Source organism: Cajanus cajan, chromosome 10 (genome assembly GCF_000230855.2).
Source record: "Cajanus cajan strain Asha chromosome 10, NIPB_CcT2T_4, whole genome shotgun sequence".
Lineage (NCBI taxonomy): Eukaryota > Viridiplantae > Streptophyta > Magnoliopsida > Fabales > Fabaceae > Cajanus > Cajanus cajan.
Window position 1 is genome coordinate 2,036,115 of NC_138526.1, and position 22,108 is coordinate 2,058,222.

Here is a 22,108-nt window from a genome sequence, read left to right on the forward strand (position 1 = left end):
TAATGGTAAGGATTGGAGTGGTATGCAAAATAGACAACAATGTTCAAACAATGATGTATAGTGGTTGGTAACTAAAAAAAAAAAAAAGAGATAATAAAATATGTTACCGCAAAATACATTTTAATATCTTATTGGACACAAATAGTGGTTCATGGGAGATTATCTATGTGGACCACCTTAGTCTTGGTCTATTTTACTATTGTAATATTTTTATAATTTATTTTGTATTTATTTTTCTTTATTATCTTATTATTTTACTACCAAAAAAAATCTTTCTTCTCTATTCTCTCTTTTAATTATAAAAAAAAAAGGTAAAACGTATATGAATAAAATTAAAATTTTTGGATACTAAATGATGGAACATGACAGGCGTGAAAGACTATAAGCAGACGACAAAGTCAATAAGTCAATTCTGCGCTCTGCCAACTAACGAAGAAAAAATCGTTGGAGCCTCATTTGGTGTTAGACTTTGAAAATTGTCAATACTTCCAAAATATCTTGTTCCCTTAACGCGTTTTATATATACATATATTGGCCACACTACTCTTTGGAATTTCCAAATTATTCAAATATAATTTCCTTTACTGTGCTTCAACTTCAACTCTTGCATTGCTGATACTCATTTTGCTCAACATGTCTACACCAGCAGAGTACTCTCTCTCTCTCTCTTTCAATTTCTCTTTCTCCTGAAGAATAAAAATGGCAACTCATCATAGAGCTTACATATTTAATTTCCTTTTATGCATATAATAATATACATGATCAACTACCATCCTTTTTATATTGAGCGATTATTCAGATACTTAAATTTCATCATAATCATCTTAATTATGCATAACTCTTCCTTCCAATTTCCTATGGTCATGATTTCTTATCCATGATGGTTATGTGAGGGGTTTAGGATGGCTTTATGTAACTAATAAAATTATTATATTACCAAGAAAATGTAAGCTTAGTTCTTCATTGTATATGCATATATACCAACATTGAACCAAATAAGTTGCAATAATAGTCACACATTCTGCCCTCATATCTTATAGGAACAATTTTTTTAATGAGAAATTTAGGTTCAATTTTCACCATAAACAAAAATTTATTAGACTGATTATGATCACAGTACTGCTAGCGAAAATAATTTCTGGTCCAATAAACTAGAAGATATCTGTTGTAGAACTAGAAATAACACTAACATAGGCACAAAATATTTGTGAAGTATATATGAGTTTCTATAAGTTTTCCTAGACAAATAATTAAAATTACCTGTTTTTCAGATACTACCGGTCTCTACCACCTGTGAGCAAGACCTATGGGGTGGCCTGTTTGATGACCACTGCTGCATATTATCTGCAACTTTATGATGCATGGAACATAGCACTTGATTATGGCAAAGTCTTTAAAAGCTTTCAAGTTTGTAATCCAAAAACTTTTCTGTATTATGATCCTTAGCCATTAATATATCTATACATTAATCTGTATCATTTGAATCACTCTAGTAAGATAAATTACTCATTCTCAACAATCACAAGAGAAGAAAGAGGGGGAAAAAAAAGGGAATTAAAGAGGTAAAATGTATTAAATTTCTTCTTTAAGATAAAAATTAATTTATGCATCTGATAAAAAATTAAGGAAAGTTTGGAAAAAGTTAAATTAATTTTAATTTAAAGGGTGGGTTTGATTCATCATATTTTACCTCCTTGATTGGATTTTTTGTTTTAACCACATAGTATTTGGTCAAATAAAGAAGAATATATATAGTGAATTTAGATAAATTTCTTAAAAGAAATTTTTCTTTATCATCTTTGTTTATAACTATCTGCTGCAGGTTTGGAGGCTTCTCACAAACTTCTTCTTTTTAGGCCCGTTTTCAATACCCTTTGCAGTTCGTCTAATAATGATGTAAACAGCTTATAAAACTTACATCTCATTCTCTTAATTAATGATCACAGCCATGTTATATCCTCTTAATTAATCCCTAATGAGAGCATTATATTATAATTGTAAGATAATTTCAATTTTTCATTGTTTATAATATATAATTGTTTGAATATTGAATTGTGTAGAGCAAAATATGGTGTTTCATTAGAAAGAGGGCCTTTTGACAAGAGAACTGCTGATTATGTTTGGATGTTCATATTTGGTGCATTCTCGCTTCTGGTAAGTGTCAAGAGTCGCTGTTTATATATATAACTTTTTGAGAAATGAAAAATGCTTAATGATTTCATTTTCTTCCCATTTTATTTACAAAATCTGTTTGTTAATAGAAAAATATTATATTATAATTTTGATTCTACTTACTAATAAATTTTTAATAGAATTTTATTATAGCAAAATTATTAATATAACTATAGTATTTTTCACTGGACTTTAAAAATAATTACCATAGGTCTAATATTTTTTATTAGATATATTTTTTTAATTTGAATTTTTATTAAATTTGAGATTTTTAAATTTTTACAATTTATACGTTCTAAAATATAAAATTGATAGAAGTGTAAATACAAGTCAATTTATTAGGGTGTTTAATACACGAAAAGTTATTACTTTCTTAAAAATTTGATGTCTGAAATATTAATTTTTCACATTTAATTTGATATTTAAAAAATAACATTAATAGAAAATATTGTTTTTCAATAATATTCTTTTATAGATTTCACACAAAATTATTTTTATGAGAGAGGTGATAAAGGAACTTTTTTGAGATAAAATAAAATTTTAATGCGTTTAAGAATATCATATTACCTTTATTTATTTATTAAATGCAATAGAAATTCTTGATTTCTTAAAATTTATAAATATTTTTTAGAAATATTTATGATAAACCAAACAATTTTTTATAATTCCAAAGATTAATAATTCTCCTAAATTGATTCCCGGCATAAAAGAATTTGTTTTATACTAAATGTCCTCTTAAAATATATTTAAATATATTTTTATTTGTTTATAGAAGAAGTATCATATTTCAAACTATCACAAATTGTATCTCAACACTTTATAATTAAGAAAATTTCACATTGTCACATCTAATTAACAATTTTCTTATAATACTTATTATAAATTTAAGTAGATTATAAAGATTATAACTTTGATTCTACTTGCTTATAATTTTTTAATAGAAATTTATTATATATAAGCTATTACTATAAGTCCAACACTTCTCGCTAAACCCTTAAAAAAATAATCACTATGGGATGATATTTTTGTGCGTTTTGAAAGCTTAAGGTCTTCTTATATAAGAGAATAGGATGCATGAGATTATTGTTAGCAACCCACAGATTGAAAAGTTTCTATATATTGAAAAAAAAATACAATAAGCATAAGTTGGCATTAATTTTTGACAGTTAACAAATGAATAAGATTAATCAGAGGGGTAAACTATAGTTAAACATATTTAGTGACTAACAGTTTTATATATCCTCCTCTAATTAAGGTGATTACTGCTGTGCCATACTTTATGTTTCCATTCCTGGGAATTTCTTTAGTTTTCATGATCGTCTATGTTTGGAGCCGGGAGTTTCCAAATGCACGAATCAACATTTATGGTGTTGTATCATTGAAGGTATGCATTAATTCCAATCAATTTTCTTTGCTAATCTTGCTTCTTTATTTTGATCATTTGCTTCAGGTTACAAGCATGTTTCTTTTCCAGCTTATTTCTGTTGTAAAACATGACATTTTTAAGATAAAGAAACAAATACATATTCTAAAACCACGTGTACTTATAAATTTGGAAACGTCATTAGTTATATTTTATTTTTTTTAAACAGTTGACATAAGTGATAATGATTTCTGTTATTTAACTAAATTATCCATGACTCGAATTCTAATTTTAAATATGAAATCTATTAACTGTTAAAAATATAATGTCTCATTTTCGTGTATATATTTACTTTGATCCTTTTATCTCTTAACAATAATATATATGTTAATTATTAAAGAGTAAATTTTGAAAACAAAATAACTATTACACAACCTTTTAAAAAGTAAAGTAATTGCTTGCCTTTTTTTTTTTTTACTCTTTTCTTATTTTATCTTTTATCTTTTTAAACACAGGCACAGAGAGGCTCATTTTTTCTAGTATATTATAATAGGAAAAGAATATTTACTTTATTTACATTTATAATATTTAATGAAGATTAATTATTATTTTTAATGATAAATATATTGTATACATGCATAAAACATTATTATTTTTAATGATAAATATATTGTATACATGCATAAAAAATATTATATTTTAAGTATATGTCATGTATTTTGCACTAAATTATCAACTTCAGTGCGTTTAATCCTAAGCGTATGGTTCAGCGATAAGGGTTGATCCACACTTAAGTAAAGTCAGGGGTTCGAATCCTGTCTTGTGTATACAGTTGCATTAAATTTTAGAGTCAATTATCCTACCCTTTAAGGTACCTCTAACGTAACGAGAAAATTAGTCATCACTATTAACGATGGATGGATGAAAAAAAAAAAAAAAAAAAACTTCAGTGCGTCTAAGAACAATAGAATGTGCTTTATTAAAGGGTGTTTCCTTTTGTTTGGTTTGGGATTTGATAGAATAACAACTGATTTTTATAGTTAATGCAATTTGTTGCTGATTGAGCTAGTGATTGCCCAACTTTTTCTGTGTGTGCTTTTCTTTTCCACTACACAATTTTAGACAAGTTCTGTGAAACAAATTAACTTTTTTCTTTTGTTTTTCTTGTTCTGTTTATTTTTTTTTACAACTTATTATATTAATACCACTGACATATTAATAATACTCACGGAATTTCAGTGAGACAGTGACTGTGGTAAGTAAAGTCCGTCATATGATGATTTATGAGTACTTTGTATTATAATTATTATACAAATATTTTTTAGGTAGCGATATTATTTATATGATATATTATTGATTTAGTTGATTATTAATTAAATTTTTGATAAAAAATTTCATCTATCATTTTTAGTTGATTCTCTCCTTTTTTATTATATTTTGTCTATAAATTTTTTTTTTATTATATTATTATACTATGATATGATCATTCATAAGTGGAATTGTTTAAATTTTATTAATCCATTTTGCTTTGCAGGGGTTTTACCTTCCATGGGCTTTGCTTGCTCTGGATTTAATATTTGGAAATCCCATAAAGCCAGACATTGTAGGTATGCTTGCAGGACACCTATATTACTTCTTAACAGTGCTTCATCCTCTTTCTGGGGGAAAGTTCAAATTCAAGACTCCTCTTTGGGTGTATCCTTTTTTATCAGGTTCCTGTGGCCACAATATTATATCAAATTGCATTTATTTTCACACTTGTCAAATTTCATTTCAAAATGCCACCATGATATATGTTAACACTCTCACCCATGAAAGTGTATCACTCAATACACATTAGTGTTGCAAGGATCACACATTTTACATCTCCAAGTCCAAATAACTGTAATCTTAGTTAAAAATTAAAAAATATAAAAATAAAATAAAATCTAATTTCCTAATTAACAAGTATCTATAACATATATAAAGACGATAATTTAATTTAGTGTACATATGTTTTAGACAATTTTACTCTTAAACTTTTTAAATAATAAAAAAATAATATTAAAAATTAATTATTCTTACAAATATAAGACCCGAACTCAAAATCTTAAGACTTGAAGATCAAATACAATATTAATTGATCTAACAAACATTAATAATTCTTAAACATCCTTTATTAATAAAATAAAAAGACACGAAGTGTCTTGATCCTATTAGTATATATAATGTAGAATTTATATTAACGAGTCTCCTCTATTGTTTGAGTTATATAACCTACAACCATAGATTAAGTGCATTATGGTCTAAAACTAGAGAAGGGAGAGAGCAAGAGAATATAGGTGCCATTGAAAATCATTTATCAACATGGTATAGTATAGTTCAAGAAGAAAAAAAGAAAAAAGGACATCATATAATACATCAAGTTCTTTTTTTTTTTTTCACATATCATACACACTACAGTTTATTTTAAGTTTAATTATCTTTCTCTCTCTATAGTTTTATGATTTTTATTCTTATACTTTATTATTTAATTTTAATTTAAGTAGTTTCATGAATTTTATATTTGTCTTAATAGTAATTGAATACAAGAACTAAGAAAAAAAAAATCACATATATAAAGACTAAAATGAAATATTTTTAGCAATAAAAACTAAAAGTTAATATAATAAAGTTTATGAAAAAAAAAAGTAATTAAACCTTTATATATTTTTCTTTAGAGTGAAGCATTCTTGTAATCCTTAATTATGTACTACATCAGTCACAAAATAGTGGCATATTGGGGAGAGGGTACCCAAATAAACTCCCCTGTGCAATCTAATCCATTAGCTGGAATTGTATTCAGAGGAAGAAGCCAACGTCTTGGTGGGACACAGACAACAACAACAACAACCACTAATGACCAAACTCAAGGGAATGCTTCTGCTTCTGCTTCTGCTTCTGCTTCTGCTTTGCAGAGACAAGGTGATGGAATTGCTTTTCGTGGAAGAAGTTATCGTTTAAATGGATGAGTCTGTTCTTTAAAATGATATCTTCAATCGTGACTCTTAACTTCATTGTTGATTAAAGAGTAAAAGTGTTGAACTCAAGTTAGAGTTAGCAAGACTATATGTTATGTTACAAAATTCACAACACATTGAATGTTCTTGTGTAGTGAATCTTTTAACAGAAGTTGAGATTCTTGCCTCTTGTTAATTACCATTGCCTTAACCATGAGTCTCCTATGTATTCCATCTATTTCTGATGAACATTTTCAGAACTACATATGTTAATTTAAGGGTTCAACAAGTTTAAAGGGTTCTATTTCTAAAAAAATAAAACTAAAAATAAAAAGTCTAAAGGGTTAGATAATTATTTAACTAGAATTCATCTCTTACTCTTAGTCCAAGTTTGAAATTAGTGTTCGTTTCTATTGGCAAATTTCAAATTAGTCTCTTAGTAAATTGGACATAGAATTAGGTATGAAATTGGAAATGGAAATTGGAATTATAATTATGAAATTTGCAAGTATATTTAAAATTTGAAGCATTCTAAGAAGAAATTTCATGAAATTCCATATAAATAAAATTAATCTTTGTATATTGATAATTTTATTCTCTTTTTTTTTTTTTGTAACAATTCATGTTTGTGAAATTAATCTTTCTAAATTAATCATTGTAATTTTATTCTCTAAATTACAATTCATGCACGCTAGGTATAATTATTTTCTCCTTCCATAAAATAAAAAGGTAAAAAAAATTTCTTTGATCATTTTATCACTTTTATCATTATTATTATTATTATCATAATTAACTATCATCATTATTAAATTACCAGTTTTACTTCATTCTTATTATAACCGAAGAAATACATTTTGTGCTTCATATTCCGTTAAAAAAGAGAGATTAATTAACAATTTTTTTAATAATTTATGCTGATATTAAAAATTATATGTTGTTATCAAAAATAAAAAAATATATATATATAAAAGTGGGTACCAACTGAATTAATTTTCTTTAATATTAATATTGAATATAATTAGTGCAACCAATCACTATTGTCAACGGTTGTTATTTTGCGACTGTCTTCGATGTTCCCTATCCCTTACCTCATAAATTTTACCGTCACCAAATGCTCATGAACAGATTTTTTTTATTACTCAAATTCGAATCTTATTTATGATTATCCATAACTAATTAAGGATGTTAAAATGGAACCGTAGTCCAATTTCAGAATTATAATTTTATGTTTTAATTTTTTTCATATAGTCCAAACATAGATATCATAATTTTGGAATGCTTTCTAATTGCATCCACCAAATGAAACTTATTTACAATATTTCTAACTCCTCTGGCGTTGATTCAATGTCACGTGTGATTGACACACAATGTACCATATAGTTTAGAGTATTTCTTATAATCATTTTTTTATTGTGGAATGTTAGATGCTTGATTGCTAGAGTATATTTGCGTTATTCATCGAATAAAAGCTTAGTTTATAATTAATATATTTTAAATAGCTTGATGAAATATTTGTGTGTACAAAACTCTAACTAATGTCTTATTATCATTATTATTATTACTATTATTATTATTATTATTATTAATAAGTTTAAATATAATTTTTATTTCTATAAGTTACTTTCTTTTTTTTTTACTTTTAGTTCCTGAAATTTTTTTGTTTCATTTGTAATATTTTATAACATTTTAAAAAATAGGTCTTACTGTCAACTTTTATTAACAAAATTCTATATGATAAAAGAAATACATATTATATACATTATATTTTATTTCATCATTACCTTGTAGGTAAATTGATTTTAAATTTTTTAGACAATTTTAAGATGTACTTCACTGTACTCAAACCTCACCCTCACATTTACGATCGCTTTTCTCATCTTTGATCCAAAATCCAACATCACAAACTCAATACCTCACAATTCCAACCTCAATCCCTCTAATGAGGAGTAACTTCTCACAATTTGCAATCTCAATAACATCGAGTTCATCCTTAGCAATCACTGCCTTTGCAAGGTCGCCACCAATTGCTACCTCACCATGGAGAAGTTCGACCTCACACTCGGCTACTCTCCCATTGTGTAGGAGCATATGCACTGCTAGAGCATCCACAACTCCACTAGCATCGTTGTCAATACTGCCTCCTCCAAAGTCAATAAGAACTGAGTTGGTTGGCTTAAGACATTAAGACTGTCACCACCTACAATAATCGCCATAGCAACAACAAACAAAACACCTCATCATAAAAGGGAGGCTGATGGTCCAGCTTTGCCATCGGTGACAACCAGTACACACCATTCCACAACCTGGAGAAAGTGCACGTGAAGAGTATGATGAAGTGACACAATGAAATGCATTTTGAAATTTTGTCTAAAAAAATTATTTTAAATCAATTTATCTACGTTGAAATTTTGTGTGAAGGTAGTTCGGCCTTTTACATGTTGGTCCTATATCTTTTACCTTCACTCTTGTATCTCAAAATTATTGTATTATTGAATTGTGTTGAATCCTTTATCTTTTCCCTTTGCATTATTTTCCTCTTTTATTCTTCATTTTCTTTCTTTTTATTTGCATTGTTCACCTAGTATACAATGTTGGTTCGATTCAAATCATAGTTGTTGCAATTCTATTTATCAATTAATAGAGAAGAAAAAAATTATAGTTCAACTGACACACTCCACATTTCACTAGGCTGTAGTTTTTTGATTTGTGATCTTAGATTCGTTAATCGTTGAGTCGTACTAAAAATTGATCAGTAGGCTTCAACGTAATTCTTTGATCTGATTGTTCGGATTTTGTTTGAAGGTTCATAGTGGGAGAAACTCTACTTTCACAAAAACATCCTTTTTTTTTGTGTTATGCACAAATCAAGTTCTTTGTTCTTTTTTGTGATTGTAAGTGGTGACTAATGAAAGAGGTGATTCTCTTTGATCTATTAGTGTACAATTGAATGAACATAATTACTCATATTAGTGTTATGTGTTGAGAATTTTTTGAAAGGCATGACAGCGTGGGGTATCTGTTTAGAACCTTTATTAAGCCTATAGATAAACATGATGGAAAATATGAAACAAAGTTGGAATCCCGAGGAAGTTAACAATTCAAAGATAATTACTTAGATCAACAACTCTATTTCATAATCAATAGGGGTTCAACTTGCAAAATATGAAACATTAAAGGCAGTTTGGGGTCACTTAGCACTTAGACAAATTGTATGTGTAGTCCAACTTTGCAAAATAATATTGATTGAAGATTGACATTTGGACCGTTCAACAAAATAGTATGAGCATTCAAAAATTTTATTTAATCATGTCCAATTTATGGGATCAATTGACATTTACTTAAACTATTGAACTTCAATTTTTCAAATCACATATTAATCGAAGAGAAGAACAACATTTGGTTTAGTTCTTGATGGCTTTTCCGGATGATTTTAAAGGAGTTTGTGCAACCATAATACATCATAATCCTTTTCCTATAGTTGATTCAATGGTTAATGAATTGTTAGCAAAAAAAAATTCATCTCAAGTCTCAATTTGAAAAAGGACATGTGGGAAAAGGGGATTTTGTGCACCCTTAATCAATTGTTTTTACATTACCTTCCAACAAAAGCAAATCTAGTTGAAGGGTTAATTATCATGAATGTAGCTTTTACAAGAAAAAAGGTCATTGAAAAGCTAAATGTCCAAAATTTTTAAACAAGTCACAATTGCCATCTTAATGGAAGTCTCCAAATCAATTGGTTCAACAATCTTTCAAGTCTGAACACCAAATATTGTTGCAGTTGTTCCTCTATCAAACACTTTTGATGTTGGACATGCACATTTCGATGAAAGCACTTCCTTGTTTGGACTTTTAGTATTCACTTTTGCAAAACAATTTTATAAGTTTCTTGCATCACAACAATATGCCTTGTCTACACCTCCTAACATAGGTTTTCTCTTTTCTAGCTCTTCAAGTATATTTTCTCACATTTGGATTCTTAACTTTGAAGCCTCTCATCATATGTCATGATTTTATATCATTTGTTTCCCTACACCTTACATCACACATGTTAGTCAAGATTGTTGATGGAACTCTTATGCAATTAGAAAGCATTAGGATTTGTCTCTACATCTCATTTGTCTATTTTAGATGTTTATTATATTCCTAATTTCACTTTGAGCCTTATTTATGTTAGTCAATTATGTGACTCTAGGTACCTAGTTTTGCTTTCTTCTACCTCTTATCATGTGCAAGATCTACAATCCAAGAGGCTAATTGGAACCAACCATGGACAAGGGGGTTATATATTTTGGATGAGTTGCATGTTCCAGAAGTTGCAACCTCTAGTGTTGATTTGTCATTTTTTCGCTCAAATTCATCTTAATCTAACTTTTATTTGTGGCATTCTCATTTTGGTCATGTTTCTTCTCCTAGAATAAAGTAATTGGCTTCTATAGGAGCCTTAAGAAAGATGCAAACCAATGAGATTTCTAATTGTTATGGTTGCAAACTTGCAAAATTTTTCGTTTTACCTTTTCGTAAAAATATTTCAATTTTTGTTGCACCTTTTGACTTGATTAATTCTAATGTATGGTGACCATCACCTATTTCTACTAAAGGTGGATATAAATATCATGTATCTTTCATTGATCATTGTACTCGTTATTATGGGGTTTATCTCATGAAACATTGTTTTGAGTTCTTTAGTATATATAACGTTTCATGATTTTGTTAAAACCCAACATAATTCCATCATCAAGTGTTTCAAATGTGATCTAGGTGGTGAATATATTTGTAAAAAATTTTGGGTGTCACTTAATTCTGATGAACTATACAAAACATCTTGTACTGATACTCCTACACAAAATGGAGTTGCTAAAAGAAAGCATCACCATGTGAGTTAAACTACTCATTCTTTTTCTTTTGTCTAATTCTATTCCAAGTGAGTTTTGGGGAAGAGATGTCATTATTGTTGTCCATGTTATTAACTGAATTCCACCCTTTATTACTTCAGGTTTTTCTCCTTTAGAAAAACTCTATGGTTGTGTTCCTAATTATTTTGTCTTGAGAGTTTTTGGCTCTACTTGCATTGTCCTTTGTCCACATATAAAACATAGTAAATTGTCATCTCACTTTGCAATGTGTCTTGAGAGGTTTTGGCTTTACTTGCATTTCCCTTCGTCCACATATAAAACATAGTAATTTGTCATTATGCTCAACAATATCTATGCTTCTTGATTATGGTAACATTCATAAAGAATATCATTGTTATGATCGTGTACCTATAACAAGTTTTATGTTTGCATCATGTAGTATTTCTCGAAACATATACCTTTTTATTCTACTTCATCTAATTCTCATAATCTCACAAATTATTATCTAAATTGTATTGATCCCTTTGCCATAAATGTTGCCTTTGAACCTCTTTAAGTGAATCATAACCCATCTAATTCTGATGTTGAGTTTGATAGATCTAAAATTAGTGGTTCTTTGAATCTAGATGCTCTTTCTATGTTTATGACTCCCCAAGAACCTCTTGCAATTGTTGATCCTTCTTTTCCATATTATCCTTATCATAATGGTAAGTCTACTATGTTACCATATTTGTTTATTCATTTTATTCCAATTCATTTTCTGGCTTATTAACCTCTATTCATGGTTTGCTTGAGCCTATTTCCTACCAAGAAGTTATTCTTAATACCATTTGGTAGCAAGCTATGGCAGAGGAACTTTATGTTATGCATAAGATAAATACTTGGGATATTGTCTCTCTTCCTTTAGGAAAAAGTGCAATTAGATCTCGTTGGGTCTACAAAATCAAAATGAAATCTGATGGGTCTGTTGAAAGATACAAAATTTGTTGGGTTGCCAAGGGGTTTTCTCAATAGTATGGCATGGGTTATGAAAAAAACATTTGCTCTAGTTGCCAATATGACCATTATTCACACTCTCATTCTTGTTTCCATTATTCATCAATGGCATATCTCATAAATGGATGTTTAAAATGCCTTCTTGAATGTGATCTTCATGAAGAAATTTATATGGTTTCTCCTCCTAGTGTCTCTCATAATCCAGGTGTAGCTTGTAAATTGAAAAAATCACTTTATGGTCTCAAAAAGGCTCCAAGAGCTTGTTTTGAAAAGTTCTCCATTACGATAGAATCTTTTGGTTTTAATTCTACTCCCCATGATTCTTCATTGCTTGTCAAGTGTACTTCTCATGGGCATATTACTCTCACTATATGTTGATGATATGATTATTACTGAGGATGATATGGATATAACATATTTGAAATTGCAATTAGCACAATAATTTAAGATGAAGGATTTGGGTACTCTTCGTTACTTTTTGGGCATTGAAATTGCATATTCTCCTAGAGGCTATCTTCTTTCTCAATCTAAATATATTTCCAACATCCTTGATCAAGCTCATCTCTCTAACACTTAAAACCAAGGAGACTCTTCTTGAGCCAAATGCCTAATGTACACCTTTTAATGGTGTTCCTTTATCAAATATCACTTTGTATCGTACTCTTGTTGGCAGTTTGGTGTATCTTACTATTACTAGACTTGATATTGCATATGGTGTGCATGTGGTTAGTTAGTTTGTTTCTTTTCCCACTACAATTCATTGAGAAACTATTCTTTGCATCTTTCGCTATCTTCAAGGCATATAGTTTTAGAGTCTTTTTTTTCCTTATCTTTTTCCTTGGATTTAAGTGTTTATTCTAATGTAGATTGGGTTGGTGATCCAACTGATTGTAAGTTTACCACAAGATTTTGCATCTTTTTAGGAGATGCTCTTATTTCTTAGAAATGTTGGAAACAAGACGTTGAAGTCGAATATCATGCCATGGCTACCACCACTACAAAGATTTTATGGTTGAGATGGTTACTTGTTTCTGTTAGAAAAGAATGGCCAAATCCAAGAGGGGGGGTGAATTGGATTCAATGACCCTTTAAAAATTTATCAGAGTTTTTGGATCTTCACTTTCAATTACAAACTTTTCTATGACAGAATTCTCACTTGAAGCACTTCTCAAGACTTGTTATGATAATATGAATGCAATATGCTAACTTGATTACAACATCATGAGGTTCATCAACAATGTTCAATTTACAGATTTAAAACATCAAGAATTACATTCACTTGTTAATCAAATTTTATCTTCCTTAAAACTCAATCAAGAAATTACAAAACAAGAGATAAGGTTGAAGAAGATTGCACAAGTCTTTTATACTGGTTCAGCCACTCCACATGTGACCTACATCCAGTCTTTAATCACCACCTGATTAAGATTTTTCCACTATCTTTAAGCAAGAAGGTTTACAAGCAAACACACATGCATATACTTCACTACTAAAAGATAATCACTTTCTTGACCCCAAGAAAGTACCCCTTGTAGATCCCACTACAAGAACCTTAATCACTTGAGAAACCCTTCTCAAGATTTTCCACAAAGATTCACAAAGAAACAAAAATGAAACGAATTCACCTGGAATTCTTGAACAATTCTTTGTCCTTCTCTTTCAAGAGTATGATGATGATGATGATTTTCACAAGTTCTTTCACAAATGTTTTTCTTCTTGGAATTTCACAAAGAAACCTTTCCAAGATGTCACACAGACTCTCTAAAGTGCTTTTAGAAGTTGATTATCAGTTCTCACTCAATTGTCTTATGTTTCAAAATAGTTCAAGTCTATTTATAAAAGTTCAAACCCAGATAATCGATTATTTTAAAGAATAATCGATTATTTTGTTCTTCAGATTTCTGGAAATCAACCAAGAACAATTTAATCGATTATTTAGCTGGATAATCGATTATTCCAGAGAGTTGTTTCTGAAATAATCGATTATTTTGGCAAATAATCGATTATTACAGCAAGGCATTCCACTTAGCCCATTTGCTGAAATAATCGATTATATTTAACAATAATCGATTATATTGAGTCAGTTCTTAAAACTTCATTTTAAGTCTCAAAATAATTTTCCAATGTTCTCAACTCATCATCATCTACTCCCTACTTGATTTTAGACAAGATTTGCTTAATGCACAAAGCACACACACAAGCACAAATATAACAATTCTTTTAACACTTTATTTCCTAAACACTATTACATAGCTATACTTCAAAGCATTTTTCTTGAACTTCCTTGACTTTGTTTTTGTGTTCAATGTTGTTGTTGCACACTTGTTGTCTCCGGCTGTTGTGATCATCAAAACTCTTTTTCAGCTCTCCTAAGCTCAACAATCTCCCCCTTTTTGATGATGACAACCCATGACAACCCACGGACAATGATATCAATCCATAATGCACTTTGTGCCTGCTTCTTATTGTGTCATGAACCAAAACCTGTACAACACACACACACAAAGCACAATACCTGCACAAAGCACAATACCTGCAACAAAAACTCAACACACAATACCATTTCTCCCCCTTTGGCATTATCAAAAACAAAGTAAGCCAAGGTTAACAATTATAAGCCATGTATAGAATTTTTCAGCAACTCAAACCAAATCAGTTGCTCATTATTCAACCATACTTCAAACCAAAATAAACCAATGTGTGATGCCAATTGTGCACCATACCACAAACCAAATCAAATCAAGTCAAGATATCCATTATCTCAGTACAAAAACAGAGTATTTCAAATAATCACATTACAACATATATGCTCACCAAAAACAAAGCATTGTGCACCAGTATTCCAAAATAACCTTTGGAATCAAAATCAAGCCAATCACATAAGCAAACCAAACTTCAAATTCATCAAACTTAAATTGTTCAACATCAAAAACAATAAACTTGTTCAGGAATTAAAATCATTACAACCCAATTGAACTTATAAATTGTTCCAAACGTAAATTTAAAAACGACACAGAATAACAAAAACAGAAATCACTCTTCGGAGGGATGATTCTCCGACCGGCATACCATTCGAAGTAGTATTCTTGGGCCTTCTCATCGGCGAACCACTTCGAGATGAGTTGCTCCGAGGGAAGAGGGCGCTTGCTCCCCCTCACTTCCAGCTTCTTGGGTCTCTTGGAGGAAGATGCCATGATTGGGTTTTGGAGAAAGATGAAGAAGAAGAGGGATTTGAGAGGTTTTGAGAGAGTTAGGGTTTGGAGGGTTTGGGAAAAAATGAGAGAATGAGAGAATGAGATAATGAAAGGTTCTGAGAAGATTTTAAGGTGTTTGCACGTTCTGGGTATGGAAAAAGTGGGTAGTTTTATGAGTTGGCGCGGAGTTAACCGTTTTAAGAAAATTTAAAAAAAAAACGCCCAAATAATCGATTATTTGTGCAAATAACCGATTATTTGCATTAGTAAACTCAATTTGAACCATTTTCTGATATGAATGATCGATTAGTTTAAGGATAATCGATTATTACAGAGGGTTCATTTTCCTTGTACTCCCCAGATAATCGGTGATTTTTGGAATAATCGATTATTCCAGTGATGATTTGTTTCACTGAAAATTTTAACTTCTCAAATTTCACCAAGTCTTGTTTGCAACTTCCAAATATTATCTTCCACACATCTCTTGTATTCATTCTCACAACATAATCAATACTTGCTTTGACTTATGAAAGTTCCATCATGCATTTGTTTGATTTGTAATCCCAAAAAGAAGGTAAGTTCTCCCATCATTGACATCTCAAATTCTCCTTGCATTGTTTTGGCAAATTCTTTACAAAGAGAGGAATTTGTAGATCCAAACACAATATCATCCACATATATTTGCACATACATTGTATCATTTTTAAATCTCTTAACAAACAATGTATTGTCCACCTTTCCTCTTTCATAATCATTCTCAATTAGAAATTTGCTCAACCTATCATACCAAGATCTAGGAGCTTGCTTCAAGCCATAGAGTGCCTTTTTGAGCTTGTACACATGATTAGGTTTTTTGAAGTCCACAAATCCAGGTGGCTGTTCCACATACACTTCCTCTTGTATCAGCCCATTGAGGAAAGCACTTTTTACATCCATTTGATAAAGCTTGAAATTCTCAATTGATGAATAAGCAAGAAGTAGTCTAATAGCTTCAATCCTTGCTACAGGGGCAAAAGTCTCATCATAGTCAATTCCTTCTTCTTGATTATATCCCTTAGCCACTAATCTTGCCTTATTTCTAAGAATTATTCCTGATTCATCAAGCTTATTTCTGAAAACCCACTTGGTTCCAATAATTGGATAATCTTTTGGTAATGGCACTAAATCCCACACTTCATTTCTTTCAAACTGATTTAGTTCCTCTTGCATAGCCATTAACCAATGCTCATCTTTAAGTGCTTCATCAATGTTCTTAGGTTCAACTTGTGAAACAAATGCCATAGTGTTGCAAATATTTTTGATAGCACTCCTAGTTGTAACACCTTTACCAATATTTCCAATTATGTTATCTATTGATAATTCTCTAGAAGTCTTCCACTCTTTTGGCAATTGTTCACATGTTACCTTTTCTTTCTCATGTGATACACTCTCCTTAGATTTTTCATTTGGTTCACTCTCCAATAGGGGTTGATCAAGCAATTCATTTAAATCTTCAATTTCTGTTTGCCTTGTCTCTTGCTTATTTACTTCATCAAATACTACATGAACAGATTCCTCTACCACTAAAGTTCTCTTATTGTAAATTCTATAAGACTTACTATTTGTAGAGTATCCTAGAAATATTGCTTCATCAGCCTTTGCATCAAACTTCCCAAGTTGTTCTTTCCCATTGTTCAGCACATAACACTTGCAACCAAACACTCTAAAATAGGAAATGTTAGGTTTCTTTCCTTTATAGATTTCATAGGGTGTTTTCTTTAAAATAGGCCGAATTAGAACTCTATTTAACACATGACAAGCTGTGTTAATAGCATCAGCCCAAAAGTATTTTGGTAGGTTTGTTTCATTTAACATTGTTCTTGCAAGTTCTTCTAAGGACCTATTTTTCCTCTCAACAACTCCATTTTGTTAAGGTGTCCTAGGTGCTGAGAAATTATGGTTTATACCATGTTCCTCACAGAATTTTTGAAACATGATGTTTTAGAATTCACCTCCATGATCACTTCTTATAGAGGTGATGTTTGAACACTTCTCATTTTGAACAAGCTTAGCAAATTTTCTAAAGGCATTAAAAGCATCATTTTTATTTGCAAGAAACATAACCCATGTAAATCTTGAGTAGTCATCTACAATCACTAAGCCATAGTAGTTTCCACCTAAGCTCATTGTTCTTGATGGACCAAACAAATCCATGTGAATTAATTGCAAAGGTCTAGATGTTGAAATCTGATTTTTGCTTTTAAAACTAGCCTTCACTTGCTTGCCCTTTTGACAAGCATCACATAATTTGTCTTTTCCAAACTTGAGTTTAGGTAGACCAACCACCAATTCTTTCCTACTCAATTTATTTAAGTGATCCATGTGAATGTGTGCAGCTCTCCTATGCCAAAGCCATATATTTTCTTCTTGAGTTATTAGACATTTAGTGTTTGACATTGATATTGAATGCTCTAAGTCTAGCATGTATATGTTGTCAATCCTTTTTCCTATAAATCTGATTTCTTTACTCCTTTTATCACAAATTAAGCAACATGTATTGTCAAATTCAATTTTAAAGCCTTTGTCACTTAATTGACTTATACTCAGCAAATTGTGCTTCAAACCTTCAACAAGCAATACATTTTCAATCAATGTTTGAGAGGAGGAATTACCAATATTTCCATGACCAAGAATTTTGCCTTTATTGTTGTCACCATAGGTAACATACCCTTCATTCTTCAATTTCAGACTTGAGAATTTGGAGGGATCCCCGGTCATGTGCCTTGAGCAGCCACTATCAAGATACCACAGCAAATTTTTGGCCCTCAAGCATTCCTACAAAATAAATTCAGAGGAAAAATTTAGGTACCCATGTGGAGGGTCCTTTTTGGTTAGTTCTCAGCCCTTGACTCTTCTCAACCCAAATCATTTTTCCACTTGGAACTCCAAATTTTCTTGAGTAACAGTTCCTAATAGTATGACCCATTTTACAACAATAAAAACAAGTTGCTTGTTTAGAAAAGTTACTTTTGAGTTTTCTAAAATTTTGACTTTTCACAAAAGCTACTTTCCTAGACTCAAATGGTATGCTTGTGCTTGGATTAAAGCCAAGTCCACTCCTATCAAAAGTGTTTCTTTGTTTTCCCAAAAGAATGTTCAAATTTGCATTTCCCTTTGTGAACCTTGCAAGTGTGAATTTTAAATCAGCATTTTCCTTTTCAAAAACTTTGCAATGTTCACAAACATCTTTTAAGGAATGAGCTTCACTAAAGTTAAACATAGTTTGAAGATCATCATGCTCATGCTTCAAATCTTCAAATTTTTGTTCAGCTTTAATTAAAGCATTTTCATACCATTTCAGCTTGTTTTTCAATTTTAAATTTGAGGCACCTAATTTGACAGCCTCTTCATGAATTTGAATGAAAGCTTCTTGAAGTTGGTCATAATCAGGATTTGATTCAAGGTCTGAGTCACTTACTATTGTGTCTTGTGCAGTTCCAGCCATCAAACACAGATTGTTTTCCTCACTTTCAGATTCTCCACTTGTTGTGCTTGAGTCATTGTCTTCCCAAGCAATATAGGCTCTTTTTCCTTTTGCATTTTTCTTAAACTTCTTCTCCTCTTGTTGCTTCTTTAAGATATTTGGACAGTCAGCTTTCATGTGTCCAGGCTTTCCGCATTCAAAGCAATTGAAAGAGGAGGAGGATGCTTCCTCTTTCTTGTTTGGCTTTTTGTTGAACTTATAGGGAGAGTTTCTTTTTCTTCTTATAAACTTTCTGAATTTCTTCACTAGCAGGTTGAAATTTTCGGTTTCGGAGTCATCGGAGCTTGTTTCTTCATATACCTCTTTTCCTTTGGCAGTTTTTAAGGCCTTCAATGACACTCCTTTACCTTTCTTGTCTTGCTGCTCATGTTCATCAAATATGTGCAGCTTTTGTTCATGCTCCCTTAATTTTCCAAAGAGAGTAGCTAATGTTAAGGAGGTCAAGTCCTTTGATTCTTCAATGGCTGTCACCTTTGCTTGCCATGTTCTATCCAAGCATTGCAGCACTTTTAGATTCAGCTCTTCCTTTTCAAATTTTCTGCCAAGATCAACAAGGTGATTTATCAAATGTGTAAATCTTTTTTGAAAATCAGAGATGGATTCACCATTTTGCATTCTAAACAATTCATATTCTCTAATGAGAGTATGTTTTCTTGATCTTTTGACATCACTTGTTCCTTCATGAGTGACTTGCAAGGTGTCCCACATTTCTTTAGCTGATGAGCATTGTGAAATCCTGAAAAATTCATCAATAGACAATGCAGATGTGATTATATTTTTTGCTCTCTTATCATGTTGGGCTCTTCTCCTTTCCTCATCACTCCACTCACTCCAATGTTTCTCCTTAAGCTCACCATCATCATTCTTTTTCATTGGAACATAGGGTCCATTTTCTATAGCATCCCATACAGCAATATCAATAGCTTCAATGAAAATTCTCATCCTAATTTTCCAATAGACATAATTTTCACCATTGAAAACAGGAGGTCTATGTATAGAGACACCCTCACCATAGGGTAGGTTGTTGTTGGCCATTTTTAAGTCTTGAACAACTCTCAAGAACCTTGCTCTAGATACCAATTGTTAGAAAAGAATGGCCAAATCCAAGAGGGGGGTGAATTGGATTCAATGACCCTTTAAAAATTTATCAGAGTTTTTGGATCTTCACTTTCAATTACAAACTTTTCTATGACAGAATTCTCACTTGAAGCACTTCTCAAGACTTGTTATGATAATATGAATGCAATATGCTAACTTGATTACAACATCATGAGGTTCATCAACAATGTTCAATTTATAGATTTAAAACATCAAGAATTACATTCACTTGTTAATCAAATTTTATCTTCCTTAAAACTCAATCAAGAAATTACAAAACAAGAGATAAGGTTGAAAAAGATTGCACAAGTCTTTTATACTGGTTCAGCCACTCCACATGTGACCTACATCCAGTCCTTAATCACCACCTGATTAAGATTTTTCCACTATCTTTAAGCAAGAAGGTTTACAAGCAAACACACATGCATATACTTCACTACTAAAAGATAATCACTTTCTTGACCCCAAGAAAGTACCCCTTGTAGATCCCACTACAAGAACCTTAATCACTTGAGAAACCCTTCTCAAGATTTTCCACAAAGATTCACAAAGAAACAAAAATGAAACGAATTCACCTGGAATTCTTGAACAATTCTTTGTCCTTCTCTTTCAAGAGTATGATGATGATGATGATTTTCACAAGTTCTTTCACAAATGTTTTTCTTCTTGGAATTTCACAAAGAAACCTTTCCAAGATGTCACACAGACTCTCTAAAGTGCTTTTAGAAGTTGATTATCAGTTCTCACTCAATTGTCTTATGTTTCAAAATAGTTCAAGTCTATTTATAAAAGTTCAAACCCAGATAATCGATTATTTTAAAGAATAATCGATTATTTTGTTCTTCAGATTTCTGGAAATCAACCAAGAACAATTTAATCGATTATTTAGCTGGATAATCGATTATTCCAGAGAGTTGTTTCTGAAATAATCGATTATTTTGGCAAATAATCGATTATTACAGCAAGGCATTCCACTTAGCCCATTTGCTGAAATAATCGATTATATTTAACAATAATCGATTATTTTGAGTCAGTTCTTAAAACTTCATTTTAAGTCTCAAAATAATTTTCCAATGTTCTCAACTCATCATCATCTACTCCCTACTTGATTTTAGACAAGATTTGCTTAATGCACAAAGCACACACACAAGCACAAATATAACAATTCTTTTAACACTTTATTTCCTAAACACTATTACATAGCTATACTTCAAAGCATTTTTCTTGAACTTCCTTGACTTTGTTTTTGTGTTCAATGTTGTTGTTGCACACTTGTTGTCTCCGGCTGTTGTGATCATCAAAACTCTTTTTCAGCTCTCCTAAGCTCAACAGTTTCCATGTGTGTTTCTCATTTTACACAAACACCTATGCATTGAGATAACAAGAGTGTTATCCAAATCACTCGTGATTTAGTCTTCCAAGAAAACACAAAAAAATATTGAGATTGATTGTCATTTTACTAAGCATCACTATCTTCGAGGAACCATTACTTTATCATTTATCTCATCTTTGATGTAGATTGCTAATTTGTTTACAAAGTGGCATTCTACTAAGTGATTTTGTTTTTTTGACCGACAAACTTTCGATGCTTTCTACTAACGCATCTTGAGTTGAGGGGAGTGTTAGACAATACACTTGTTTGGCCTTTATGTTATTTTCACTTCTTTGTGAGGGTTGTTCAATCACAAGTTGGTCCTATATCTTTTTATCTTCACTCTTATATCTCAACATTATTGTATTATTGAATTGGGTTGAACCCTTTCTCTTTTCCTTTTGCACTTTCTTCCTCCTTTCTTTTTCTTTTTTCTTTATGTTTGCATTGTTCACAACCACATATTTCTTAGTTCTATGGAAAACACATGTTTTTAACTAGTTCTTCTATGTTCCCTCCATTTCATTTCTTTTTCAGTTCACGGACATGGTCCACA

General features: G+C 30.7%; 1 protein-coding gene across 1 annotated transcript; it reads left to right on the plus strand.

Moving 5' to 3' along the window:
* The first annotated feature begins 507 nt into the window (after positions 1 to 507).
* Positions 508 to 6,809, plus strand: LOC109819078 (derlin-1.1). The gene is made up of 7 exons (XM_020384667.2): positions 508 to 650; positions 1,272 to 1,407; positions 1,823 to 1,896; positions 2,061 to 2,154; positions 3,428 to 3,556; positions 5,070 to 5,230; positions 6,276 to 6,809. Exons 1-7 carry the CDS (start codon positions 634 to 636, stop codon positions 6,523 to 6,525), a joined length of 861 nt encoding a protein of 286 aa, XP_020240256.1. The 5' UTR covers positions 508 to 633; the 3' UTR covers positions 6,526 to 6,809.
* The last annotated feature ends 15,299 nt before the right edge of the window (positions 6,810 to 22,108 follow it).

What these genes read in the sequence shown, in the direction of transcription:
- LOC109819078 (XM_020384667.2), top strand. An exon ending in GCAGTTCGTCTAATAATGAT is followed by an intron (nt 1,897 to 2,060) that starts GTAAACAGCTTA and finishes TGAATTGTGTAG; the next exon opens with AGCAAAATATGGTGTTTCAT. An exon ending in ATGGTGTTGTATCATTGAAG is followed by an intron (nt 3,557 to 5,069) that starts GTATGCATTAAT and finishes TTTGCTTTGCAG; the next exon opens with GGGTTTTACCTTCCATGGGC.